The following is a 13699-nucleotide window of genomic DNA, read 5'->3' as shown; positions in this document are numbered from 1 at the left end:
TCACCTGTACTATCGATGATACAAGTATCTCAGCAAGGGGCCCAGCAATCATCTTCCTAGCTTCCCACAGAGTTCTAGGGTGCACCTGACCAGGTCCTGGGGATTTATCCACTTTTATGCATTCCAAGACATTCAGCACTTCCTTCTCTGTAATATGGATTTTTTTTAAGATGTCACCATCTATTTCTCCACATTTTATATCTTCCATGTCCTTCTCCACAGTAAACACTGATGCAAAATACTTGTTTAGTATTTCTCCATTTCCTGCTGCTCCACACAAAGGCTGCCTTGCTGATCTTGGAGGGCCCTATTCGCTCCCTAATTACTCGTTTGTCCATAATGTATATGTAAAATCCCTTTGGATTCTTCTTCACCCTATTTGCCAAAGCGATCTCATGTCCCCTTTTTGCCCTCCGGATTCCCCTCTTAAGTATACTCCTACTGCCTTTGTACTCTAAGGATTCACTAATCTATCCTGACATATGCTTCCTTCTTTTTCTTAACCAAACCCTCAATTTCTCTAGTCATCCAGCATTCCCTACATCTACCAGCCTTTCCTTTCACCCTAATAGGAATACACTGTCTCTGGATTCTCAATATCTCATTTCTGAAGGCTTCCAATTTTCCAGCCATCCCTTTACCTGCGAACATTTGCCCCCAATCAGCTTTTGAAAGTTCTTGCCTAATACCATCAAAATTACCCTTCCTGCAATTTAGAACTTCAACTTTTCGATCTGGTCTATCCTTTTCCATCACTATTTTAAAACTAATAGAATTATGGTTGTTCCAGAAATTTAAGAGAGGTAGATAGGTAGTACAGGAATCTTCTACAATAAGTATGCTGTTTTGGAAAATGTAGGGAGTGATGGATTCTGAGGGGAAGCATGAACAGCCAAGTTTCTGGTATTGAGACTGGCTCTAATGCAATGAGGGGTACATCAGGTTCCAAGAGATTGATTGTGTTAGGGGACTCTCTACAGCAAGGCACAGACAGACGTTTCTGTGGCCAGCAGTGAAAAATCAGAATGGTGTATTGCCTTCGTGGTGCCAGGATCAAGGATGTCTCAGAGGGTGCAGAATGTTCTCAAGGGGGAAGTGTGCCTAGCAGGAGGTCATTGTACACATCAGACTCTTCTTCAACAAGATTGTTAATTAGCCCTTTTACATTACATAATATTAAATCCAAAATAGGTGTCCCCTAGTCAATCCCTCAACATCATGCTCTAGAAAACCATCCCTAACACATTCCATTAACGCATCCTCCATAGCTTTATTGCTCAATTGGTTTACCTATTCTATTTGAAGATTGATGTCACCCATGATTACTGTGTTGCCTATTCTATATACATCTCTCCTCTTCTGATAAATACCATTCCCACAATTTCACTACTAATTAGTGGTCTACAAATAACTCCAAGCAGTGCCTGCTTGGCCCTTGCTGTTTCTTATTTCTACCCAAACAGGATTGACACATTGTTTCCTTCATAAACATTAAATATCTTTATTATTCAGTTCCTAGTCACCATGCAGCCATGTTTCTGTAATAGCAATTAGATCAGATCCACCTTTATTTCAGCCTCTAGATCATTTACCTTGTCATAAATGTTGTGTGCATTCAAATGCCCTCAACTATGTCTTTTTGATTTCATTCTGCTTTCGAAGCATACTCACTGCTTGGTTTTATTTCTCCTGTGTTCTAGTCTCTATGGCAGCTTTTATATTTCCGGTTACCAACTTTATTTCCTCAGAGTTATTTCTCAGACTCCCATCCCTCTGACAAGATAGTGCTGTTGGGATGGGTTTAAACTAACAAATTTCTTTGCAAGAATATCTGATATCTGTTCCAGTCCTGTTACAATGTACAAGCCCCACTTGTTCCAAAGATGGTCCCGATGCCATCCCGAAATCTGATGCCATCCTTCTATAGCAGTCTCCAGCCATGTATTCAATCAACCAATCCTCCTGCTAGTATGCAAATTAACATAGGACACTGCAAGAAATCCTGAGACTACTGCTCTTCAGGTCCTGCTTTTAAAATTTTCTTCCTTAATCCTTAAAATCTGTTTTCAGGACCTCATCCCCCTGTTTCACTGTGTCAAGGTCACAACCTCTGGCTGACTTCCCTCTCCCAAGAAGGATATCCTGTAGCTGCTCCATGACAACCTGGACCCTGGCACCAGGGAAGGCAACACACTATCCTCGAGTCATGTGCCACATAAAGCATTTCAATGATTCCCTGGCAGTGGAATCCCATAGCACTACAGTCCATCCATTCTTCTTTGTACATCCCTCCCCCAACTTCTCCATATAGTTGAGACATCCATTCCCTGATCAGTAACCAAACTGAAATAACCAGTTAGCAAGCAGAACAGACTCAGGGGACGCCTGCACTACCTGCCTGTTTCTCTGAGACTGCCTGGCAGTCACCCATTTCATCTCTACCCGCATAGGTATGACTTGTAGTGTGACCAGCTCTGTATACCTGCAAACCACATAGGCCTCTGCCTTATGGATGTGCAACAGAGATTCTAGCCACTGCTCAAGTTTCAAAACCTGAAGCTCAATCTTGTGCAGTCAGTGACATTTTGTGCAGATGTGTCTGCCTAGGACACAGGGTATGTTCACAACTTGGCTCAGCCGAGCTGCCATCCCATAACTCTAAACACTATTGGCTACTCTTATGGTAAATTAAAAAAAAACTCCACCTACATTTGCTCAATTTTCCTTCAGTCTACTTTATTATTTTGTTTTGACTTGATTTAACTTTGCTTCCCTTTTGGTGGTGCTCCTTACTGAAATCCCAAGTAGCAGCTACTTCTTTCTAAATTATACATTGTTCTAGCTTTAAACTATTTAACTCTGTCCTCAACAGCAACTTCTCGGCAATGATACACCTACATTTTTCCTATGATGTTACTCTTGGTTTTCGGTTCACAATCAGACCGGCTGCCAAATCGCCCCAAGTAGAGGTGTCTCCTGCAGGTCCGGCTGTCTCCTTTCCAAGAATGTGAACCAGACTAAATCTGGATAGCAGATTTGCTTCCCTAAAGAACATCAATGAACTTGGTTTTTTTATGACTACCAAGTATTTTCATTACCACTATTAGACAATTATATTTCATATTCTCTCTAATTAAATTGAAATCTGATAATGTGCCACATAAAAGATTATTGCACAAGGCAAGAGCTCATAGTTTTGGGGTGATATATTAGCAGATGGAGAATAATGTGGGAAAATATGACGCTGTTCACTTAAACAATAAAATTTTTAAAAAGATTATTTAAATGGAGATAATCCTCATAATGCTACAGTACAAAGGGATATAGGTGTCCTTAAACATGAATCACAAAAGGTTAGCATAGAGAAATAACAAGTAATGAGGAAGACAAATGGAATTGAAGCCTTTTATTAAAGTAGGGAAGTCTTACATCAAGAATCGAGAGTTTTGGGGAGATTGCACCTGAAGTAATACTCTGCACAGATTTGGTCTCCTTCATTAAGGAGGGCAATACTTGCTTTGGAAGCTATTCAGGGAAGATTTACCAGGCTGATTCCGGAGTTAAAAGATGTTATTTAATGAGGAAAGGTTGAGAAGATTGGACATGTACTCATTGGAGTTCAGAAAAATGGGAGGTGATCATTACATTACATTACATTAGATTAGATTACATTACAGTGTGGAAACAGGCCCTTCAGCCCAACAAGTCCACACCGACCCGCCGAAGCGTGACTCACCCATACCCCTAACCTAACACTACGGGCAATTTAGCATGGCCAATTCACCTGACCTGCACATCTTTGGACTGTGGGAGGAAACCGGAGCACCCGGAGGAAACCCACACAGACACGGGGAGAACGTACAAACTCCACACAGCCAGTCGCCTGAGGCGGGAATTGAACCCAGGTCTCAGGCGCTGTGAGGCAGCAGTGCTAACTGCTATGCCACCGTGCCGCCCACCAAATCTTATTGATTTGTCTGCCAGACCACACAGAGAGGTAGGGTCTATCCAGTAGAGATGAGAGAAGGTAATTGCATTCTTAAAAGAACAAGAAAAAATAACAAATAATTTGGTTCATCTTCCTCCAACATTTCTTTTAGAATGTCTTACCAGCCACTTCAGCTTCAGGGAGAACAAAGTACTGAAAAGAAACACGGTCCATATTAGGGGACAGACAATTAGGCCAAGCCAGAAGATCTGAGCTTCTGCTTCAGTCGATGATGCTCTATTTTTAGGGGTAGTCTGTGAAGAAACAGAAGAGTTTAGTATATTGACTATATTTCTCATCCCAAATTTAAAAATGACAGAATGAATACCTGAGGGAGGCAAAGAGACAGAAAGGGAGCATATACAGAAATGGAAAAGAGGAGAGGAGAGCCAAGGAGAGGGAAGAAAAGATGGACAGCATGGGTTTGGAGAGATCGAGCGCAAGGAAGTGAAGAAAGATCAAGCAAGAGGGATGAGAGAGCAGGGTGGGGACAGGTGACATTAACAGACTATCCCAAGGTGAGGGTTGACATGAAAAGAGATATCAAGAATGTGTAATAAGATGGAGAGAAAGGGCTTGATTGATCAAGGATGGGTGGTACGAGAGATCACAATGGATACTTGCTAAACCCATTGGGTTTCTTCAGAAAGTAATTCAAAGGAGAAAAGACTAGGGATAGTTCTTTTTTACTTATAATGATTCTCTTCTATGCAAGAAAACGACAGCACCATCATCTTTTCATAAAACATCAATTTTATTGCTGACAAAGAGATCCTTGAATAGAACCTAATTTTCAATTTGGCTAGAGTTAATTACCTGGAGTGCCAGAGAATAGCGCTATCGTAAATGTACTGCGCTGGGATTTCACATTATCCTGTAATTCTTTGAATCCTTACTTACACAATGGGACTATGATGAAGCTGTATACCTTTTTGGCTTCAAAAAGCCAGTGGCTTTTTCCATCTTCATCAATCTGGTTCCACCAGCGTAAACCAACCAAGAGCCTTCCAGTTATATTCTACAGAAACAACACATTATAAATTCACAAAAACTCATCCCTTTTTTCATTATGATCCCTTAATCTTATACGGAGACGCAGCCAGAAGGATTCATTCAGTTAGTAATGCTGGAAAAGGGTTTGTATCTATACACAGTAAATGTATTTAGAAATTATTTGTTCACTCCCACAAGTAGCTCTGTATCTGGCAGTTGGCAGAGAAACATTAACTTAATTCAAGTAATTTGTAGTTCAGTGAATAATTCTACAGGTTTTCCATATAGGACCATGAGGTTCCAGGCTTAACTTTATTAAGTTGCACAACATCAATCAAAATATTAACACACTGATAATAGCAGAGAAACAATTTTATTTTCAAAACTCAAAATAATATTAAATATTTTAAAGCAGTAGTTTCCACTAGGTTGTATAATTTGTTCAGTATATTTTAGTATTAAGTTAACCAAATCAGTGCAAAAACAGTGCAAATACCAACGAATTTACAGGTACAAGTTACACATAAATTGAGCTTCTGCAATCTTTTGCACTAGTTTAAAAACATTTTCTAAAAGCCAGCTCTGTCGACTGTAAGATCAGATGAATCACTATTGCGAGTTTCCATTGATTGCATTCGGCTGTTGAACTTCAAGGAGGCTCTTAAAATTCAGTTTCTATTTAGACTTGAGAGAACCATTGCACGTTTTTTCGTTCATAGAATGTGACTGTCACTGGCCATTGCCCATTCCTAATTGCCCTGGAAAAAGTGGTGGTGAGCTGCTTTCTTGAACTGTCACCAAAGATTAGATAAGACAGATTTTTAATTAGTAAAGGGTTGAAGAGTCATAGAAAGTGGGCAGGGAAGTCAAGTTGAGGCCAAGATAAGATCAGCCATGATTGTATCAAAATGTCGGAGTAGGTTCAAGGGACTGAACTACCTACTCCTGCTCCTACTTCTTAGTTGTGGTCCATGCAGTGTCAGCCTGGTGACTGACTTGGAGGGGAATTTAGTTGGTGGTGTACCGATACATCTGCTGCTCTCAACCTTCTAGGTTGTCAAAGTCATGGGTCTGAATGATGCTATTAAAGGAGCCTTGGGGAGCTTCTGCAGTGCATCTTGTAAATGTTACACACTCCTGTCAAAGTGTGTCGATGTTGAAGATGATGCATGACTAAGGTGGTGGAATAAATGTCCAATGTCCAAGGATGGGATGTTAATCAAGCAGGATACTTTGTCCTACACGGTGTTGAGCTGGAGCATTATCAGAGCTGCCAGGTGCCCATCCTGGCCAATGACAAGCATTCCACCACACTCCTCACATGAGCTGTAGGCGATGTACAGGGTCTGGGGAGTCAGGAGGTGAGTTACTAGTCTCAGAATTCCTAGATGCTGACCTGTTCTTGTAGCCATTAAAGACTAAGATGAGCAGGAAATTCTTCAAAGCATGATGCATTCTCAAATCCGAGGGGGCTGTGGAAGCTTCAGTATTGAATATATTCAAGACAAAGATCCATAGATTTCTGGAAACTAATGACATCACAGTGTACTCGTGGGAAAATGGTGTTGAGGTAGATGATCAGCCATGATCTGGAACGGCAGAGCAGCTTGAAAAGTTAAATGGCTAACTCCTGCTCCTATGAGCCTGTTCTCTGATTCAGCGAGATCATGGCTGATCTGTGATGTAAATTCAGGTATCTGCCTTTGCTACACACCTCTTAATAGTATGTTTACAAAGACTCAGCCATCTATTTTAAAATTAATCACCTGTCCTCATGTATAGAAGTAGAGTCCAATTTCAATGCTGTAATGTCTGAAATTTAATTTTTAAACAATGTTTTTGAGTCATAAGCTGCCAACCAGTACATGTAGAAACTGTTGATCTTAACTGGTCTTGTCAATTTCTTGACAGCTTGGATCAAAATCACCCCTTAGCTTCCTTTGGGATTTGGAAATTCCAGCATGCCAAAGACTGCAGAAAAGTATTCAAATTCAGGATATAGGATACCTGAATTGAGGTTTTTGAGATGCAAATTGATCACAGTGGTTTGGAAAGAAATAGGAATGGCACCAGTGAATCATTTGCAAGTATGAAGGTCAGGAAAACTGGTTACTTAGTCAAGATTTGAGTGGGATATCAAGAGAACAACTGGTTGTGTTTACAAAAGAGATATGCTTAGAGAGATTAGAGTGTGGGCATAAAACTGAAGGATCAAGTCAAGGTAAATGGAAGATTTTGTGGGGGTTACATTTGGGTGAGGCATAAAGATTGCAGTTGAGGCAACCAATTCAACCAAAGTAGATAAACTAGTACTCGTCCTCATTATTCTTTGTGGAATCTTACTGTGCATAAAAAGCTTTCAAGTGTTACATACTCTCAGCATTTTGAAGTATGCAAAGCACTTTAATAATTTTTGTAGAATTTTGACAAAGTGCATCCTAAGTTTTGTACTTCTTATAGCAGAGATATAAGAAACTTTAAATCCATAGATTCACCAGCAGGATAGATTTAAAAGATGGGATTATGGTAAGGTTTTGTGAATTAGAAATAATTACAAGTTATCACAAACATATTTGAATTCCGTTATGTTGTCTAGAGGAAATATATAAATCAAAAGTTATTTTTCAAAGAACACAAAACTGCATTTTTCTCCCAATGAATAGTCCGTGAGTAAATGGGCAGAACAGGTGGCTCAGTGGTTAGCACTGCTACCCCACAGTGCCACGGACCCGGGTTTGATTCCACTGAACACCACTGTGTGGAGTTTGCCCCTGTCTCTGCATGAGTTTCCTCCAGGTGCTCCGATTTCCTTCCACAATCCAAAAGATGTGCAGGTCAGATGGATTGGCCATGCTTAATTGCCCATAGTGTTAGGTGCATTAGTCAGAGGTGAATATAGGGTTGGGGAATGGGTCTGGGTGGGTTGCTCTTCAGAGGGTCGGTGTGGAGTTGTTTCCATACTGTAGGGAATCTAATCTAAAGTTATGAAAGAATTATTAGTTTTGAATTAAATATTTGAAAATATGGATTTTTAAAAATTGTTATTAAGGCAAGAATTTTACAATCCATTTGCCCGTTTACTGTATAACTAATAACATGATAAAATTGTTCGTGGGTGCGTCTATTTTCATCACTGAGTCATGTCATCTACTGCTTAGCCAATAGGTGGTAGGCTTGTTGTACAATGGAGAATTTGTCAGTTTTGCACCTATCAAAAAATATCAGCTTATCGAGGAATAAAAAAAAACTACTAACTGGATAAGTAATAGCAGGCCCCTCACCATGGCAAAAGCAAAGTCAGCACAAACAAGCTGCCAGTATTTGAACCCAGAAACCAGAGGTCAGTGTTTTCTTCTGTATGGATAATGTTTTGGGTGTGGCTTCTGGCTGCCAAGGAACAGTTGTCCCTGGAATTGTGTTATTACTTATGGAACTTCCTGCCAGAAATTAAGGCAGATGTCGAATATTTCAACCCATGTATGGACAGTGAGAGCTAATTATGCAGTAACAATGAGAAAAGATCATCTGGCATATTTTCATGAATGTCATAAGCAGCAAAACTAAGGCGAAGTTACAAAATAAAAGGAACGTCTTGCCTAGTATGCTCAATCACAAAGCCAAGATGGCCATATTCCAGTTCAGCAGTACCCATGGTTATAGTCCGTGTCCCCATTGTCCCAAGGGTAGAGTTTTGGAAAGGCGATGCTGGGGGCTCATCTTGAATACTTTTAATTCAAAATATTTCTGACAGAGGCCTCATCACACAAAGAAATAGAGTGGGGAAGGGGAAGGAACACTGGGCTTGTAATCAAAATTGGTGATCCAGAATTTCAGAATAACATTGTGGGGACATGGCAGTTGAATTCAACATAAATCTGGATTAAAGGATAGTCTAATGGTTACTATACAACCATTGTCAACTGTTACTAACGCCTATCTGGTTCATAAGAGAAAACTGTTGCCCTTATCTACTTTGGCATCTATGTTACATGAGCAACGTGGTTGACCCTTAACTACCCTCTGTGATGACCTAGCAAGCTACTCAGTTCAAAGCAAAAACTGACCAATTTAGTGATGCCTACATCCCATTAAAAAAAATAAAAATCTCAGCAAGGTACTTTACTGCCGTGTTAGAGTATGTAACTTTACATCTCTCTTTTTGGCTAGTAACAGAGGAATTCTTATTTAAACCAGATTACCAAAGACCACCACAGCTGCAGATCACATTTAACATAAGTACATAAGCTGTGGCATGTAGTCATCAGATCCATATTTCTTACCTTTACTGACCAGAAGTCAAAGGACAAGAGGAGCAGTATCATCACAAAACAGGCAACAAAGCTTCTGCTGAACCAATCACAGAAGAGGTAAGTAATGATGGCACTTACACGGAAAAACAGGTGGAAAAATGTTGCCAGTGGATGTCTGAAAAAGGTTCAAGATATTAAAATATTAACAGCAGGGATTCAAAGAATAAAAAAAAATTCAAAATGTATTTCTGTATTTCAATCTCTGGATATCTATTACCACAATCATTTACTATAATAGTGAGGACTATTATTCCAAATTATGTTATATACTACTTGTTATAATTTATAACATACAAAATTTATGAAGAGCACCTACAATGTTATTGATGCAGAGCAAGGTTTTTAATTTTGTTGCCACTTTCCAACCTAAGTATTTATTATAAACATGAATGTAAAAAATGTCCACAATAACTGAACTAAATTAGATAGTACCAGTAACATACAGCTGATCAGTCAGCATTGTAGAGAGGAAAGACTAGTTGTTTACATTTTGGTGTCTACATCATCATCAAAATTGAAGAATAATGGAAGAGTCACACAAAACTCCAATAATTATAATAAAAACAGAAATTTTGCAACAAGTCTAGCAGCATTTGTGGAGAAAGAAAAAATTCTGTTTGGAATTAGTAACCAAGTGTCTGCAAAATTTCAACATTTCTTATTTTCAATTTGAGTTTTCTCATGTTTGTTGCTTCTTTTAAGTCTCATCATTTGCTAGATTCTGTATCCACAGTGCCTCGAGATTGTTTGTGTCTATTTTTGTTAAGGAAATGTGAAGTTGGACTAGGGAACTGAGATATTTCATAGCTGTTATAAATTTGATACACTAGAGCCAAGTTAAAATCAATTAAATGCTGACAGCAACACTCCCTGGTATATTTTGCTATTACAATATTTCAGCAGTAGCAGATTTTTCTCTGTAAACATTCTTCATTACCCTTTTGAAACAATTAAGTATTTCTCACCTGAAACATTCATTTGGTGACTAATTTAATAATATTGCAGAGCAAATATAATGATTACGCCTAATAAGGTCCCAGATAAATGCTGATTATCATGGTAAAACTGAAGAAACAGGATAGTCAGCCAAAATTATTCTGATCTGGTTAATTACAAGAACAAATGTTGTGATTTGTTTGTCAAGCATATGTTTTGTGAACACAAGTGCAAGGTCATAAGCAACATTGGATCCTCTATTGTTGATGAGACAGTGAAAAGTTTAATGCTTGGTCGAGTACTATGTGAGATGATAATAATATAAAATACTTTTGTCTGCTATTTTATTAGTCAGTAAGTTGATTATCATTCTACAATAGTGCACAAGCAATTTTGCAGAAGCCGGTTGTTATGGTAGTGCTGCATTTTCCAGCATCTGCAGTCATTGTTTTTACCTCGATGGTAGTGCTGCAGATAACTTAGAGAGGCCAAGTTGCTGTGGTTACACACACTCTCACAGGTTAGGTGTATTCAGGGAAAATTATATTCCGTAAGACTATAAGACATAGGAGTGGAAGTAAGGCCATTCGGCCTATCGAGTCCACTCCGCCATTCAATCATGGCTGATGGGCATTTCAACTCCACTTACCCGCATTCTCCCCGTAGCCCTTAATTTCTTGTGACATCAAAAATTTATCAATCTCTGCCTTGAAGACATTTAGCGTCCTGGCCTCCACTGCACTCTGCGGCAATGAATTCCATAGGCCCACCACTCTCTGGCTGAAGAAATGTCTCCGCATTTCTGTTCTGAATTTACCCCCTCTAATTCTAAGGCTGTGTCCACGGGTCCTAGTCTCCTCTCCTAATGGAAACAATTTCCTCGCGTCCACCCTTTCCAAGCCATGTATTATCTTGTAAGTTTCTATTAGATCTCCCCTTAATCTTCTAAATTCCAATGAATACAATCCCAGGATCCTCAGCCATTCCTCGTATGTTAGACCTACCACTCCAGTGATTATCCGTGTGAATCTCCGCTGGACACGTTCCAGTGCCAGTATGTCCTTCCTGAGGTGTGGGGACAAAAACTGGACACAGTACTCCAAATGGGGCCCAATGAGAGCTTTATAAAGTCTCAGTAGCACAATGGTGCTTTTATATTCCAACCCTCTGGAGATAAATGACAACATTGCATTCGCTTTCTTAATCACAGACTCAACCTGCATGTTTATCTTTAGAGAATCCTCGACTAGCACTCCCAGATCCCTTTGTACTTTGGCTTTATGAATTTTCTCACCGTTTAGAAAGTAGTCCATGCTTGTATTCTTTTTTCCAAAGTGCAAGACCTCGCATTTGCTCACATTGAATTCCATCAGCCATTTCCTGGACCACTCTCCCAAACTGTCTAGATCCTTCTGCAGCCTCCCCACTTCCTCAGTACTACCCGCCTACCCACTTCGTATCATCGGCAAACTTTGCTACAACGCCCCCAGTCCCTTCATCCTAAATATTCCTAAATAGGTAGCTGGATTCCAATTGAAGAGAGGCAAAGTGAGCTGCTAGAACTAGCTATAAATATTCCAGAGAATACTAGCTTCCTCTTATAAGGGGAAGTAATAGAAGTGACTCAAATCATGAAGAATCACAAGGAACAGTGTACTGATTTTAAAATTGCCATTTTCATTAAAAATATGGTCAAAATTGTTTAAAATGATGAATGCTGATGGCTTGAATTAAAGTAGCACTGAGCCTCAAGGTAATTAATTGAATTAGCACATTCAAGAAGTTTGCTCATGTTCCATAAACTCAGTTGGCAATTCTCCAGATACTGAAAGGACTATTCAAAACTCCTTTAAATAAGAATTATATACAAGGCATACTTTTGCAGATGTTTAAGTCAGTGCTGAACTAACCCATGCAGACCAAGATTGCGCTAATTTACATGATCTCTGTCAGGGTGGCAGTAGGAGTATTAACAAGAGTGTGTGTGAATTATCAGCTAAACTACAGAAAACACTTATTTCAAAAATATACTTTATTCATAAAAATATCTATAAGTACATGCAAAGATTCTAAATTATATCTGGACAGTCTTTGCAGAGAGGAATAAAACAAAACACTGGAATATTCCCATTTCTCAGAGTTTTTTTTTAATAGAATCCCTACAGCATGGAAACAGGCCCTTTGGCCCAACAAGTCCACACCGATGCTCCGAAGAGTAACCCCCCCCAGACCCATTCCCCTACTATTTTACATTTATACTAACGCACCTAAACTACACATCCTTGGACACTAGGGAATTTAGCATGGCCAATTCACCTAACCTGCACACCTTTGAACTGTGCAAGGAAACCAGAGCACCCGGTGGAAACCCACACTGATATGGGGAGAATGTGCAAACTCCACACAGACAGTCACCCGAGGCTGGAATCGAACACGGGTTCCTGGCACTGTGAGACAACAGTGCTAACCACTGCGCAATCGTGCTGCTCCAAAGTTTCTTTACAGTTGAAAATAAATAGGCATTTCCTACTTATGTATGTAACTATTATGATCATTTTGAGGCACCAACAGAGGTTGTCAACTGAACAGACCTCCATTATACTTTGGTAGAAAGACCCTAGACAGCAATCTTTCCCCAAGCTTTAGCACATCCCTCCACACACAATCCTGGACCTTGGAATGTGCCAATCTGTCACGTTTGATTGAGGTCAACTCTTTACACTGAAAGACCAACAAGTTTTAGGCAGACGGAAGAGCGTGTTTCTCTGAATTGATGGTATACACCAGGTGAAGTCTATGTTTGTCACAGTGTGTGTTCTGGGAACAGCCCATAGAGCACAGAGTCCTGTGTCATGAAGTTGCCTGGGACAAATCTCAACAATAATCACTTGATGGTTGATCAGTGACCTCTGTTAGATGCGGTCATTAACTGATGGCAACTGTACTATTCAAGATCAGAGACGGTTACAGAGAGTGGTGAACTCGATCAGGACAATCACAAAGGTTGATCTCCCATCTATCGAATCCATCTACCAGGCCCGCTGTCAAGGAAAGGCCGCCAGCACTCTCAAAGATCCATCTCGCCCTGACAATGCTTTTCTACAACCTCTATCATTGTGGAGAAGGTGCAGAAGCCTAAACACACGCATCAGCCATTTTCGAAACAGTTTCTACCCTACTATTGTTAGAATACTGAATAGACTCACAAAATCTTAGCATTCGCCTGTACTTGTGTCTTCGTTTTTGCTGCTGTTTACCTATTATTTACTTATCTGTGCTATTTAACTGTGTGATCTGCCTGTATAACTCGCAAGACAAGGCTTTTCACTGTGCCTCAGTACACATGACAATAAATTCAATTCAATTCAATTCTGCATTTGCTAACCAAGTGTGAACTACGTTTCAAAGATAATTCAGTAATTCCAAAGTGCTCTCTGAGAGAACAAAAAGAGAGTGTTACAAACTGTTGATG

At 39.7% G+C, this 13699-nt stretch overlaps 1 protein-coding gene across 3 annotated transcripts in view; it reads right to left on the bottom strand.

Annotated features, from left to right (window-relative positions):
* LOC122560851 (Golgi apparatus membrane protein TVP23 homolog A-like) overlaps positions 1–13699 on the bottom strand; it is a 58213-nt gene that overhangs the window by 19839 nt on the left and 24675 nt on the right. For 2 of the 3 annotated variants that reach the window (XM_043712017.2, XM_043712015.2), the window contains exons 3-5: positions 9262–9406; positions 4917–5006; positions 4111–4242 (exon numbers count right to left, since the gene is read on the bottom strand). In XM_043712017.2, coding sequence (XP_043567952.1) covers positions 4111–4242; positions 4917–5006; positions 9262–9406 — 367 coding nt within the window. The remainder of the gene's footprint in view (positions 1–4110; positions 4243–4916; positions 5007–9261; positions 9407–13699) is intronic. The other variant, XM_043712018.2, reaches the window with a different exon arrangement.

The sequence above is a fragment of the Chiloscyllium plagiosum genome, unplaced genomic scaffold (assembly GCF_037043375.1).
Source record: "Chiloscyllium plagiosum isolate Xiang-an unplaced genomic scaffold, Cpla_swu_hap1 HiC_scaffold_20, whole genome shotgun sequence".
NCBI classification, from domain to species: domain Eukaryota; kingdom Metazoa; phylum Chordata; class Chondrichthyes; order Orectolobiformes; family Hemiscylliidae; genus Chiloscyllium; species Chiloscyllium plagiosum.
This window is presented reverse-complemented; position numbering and strand designations above follow the sequence as displayed.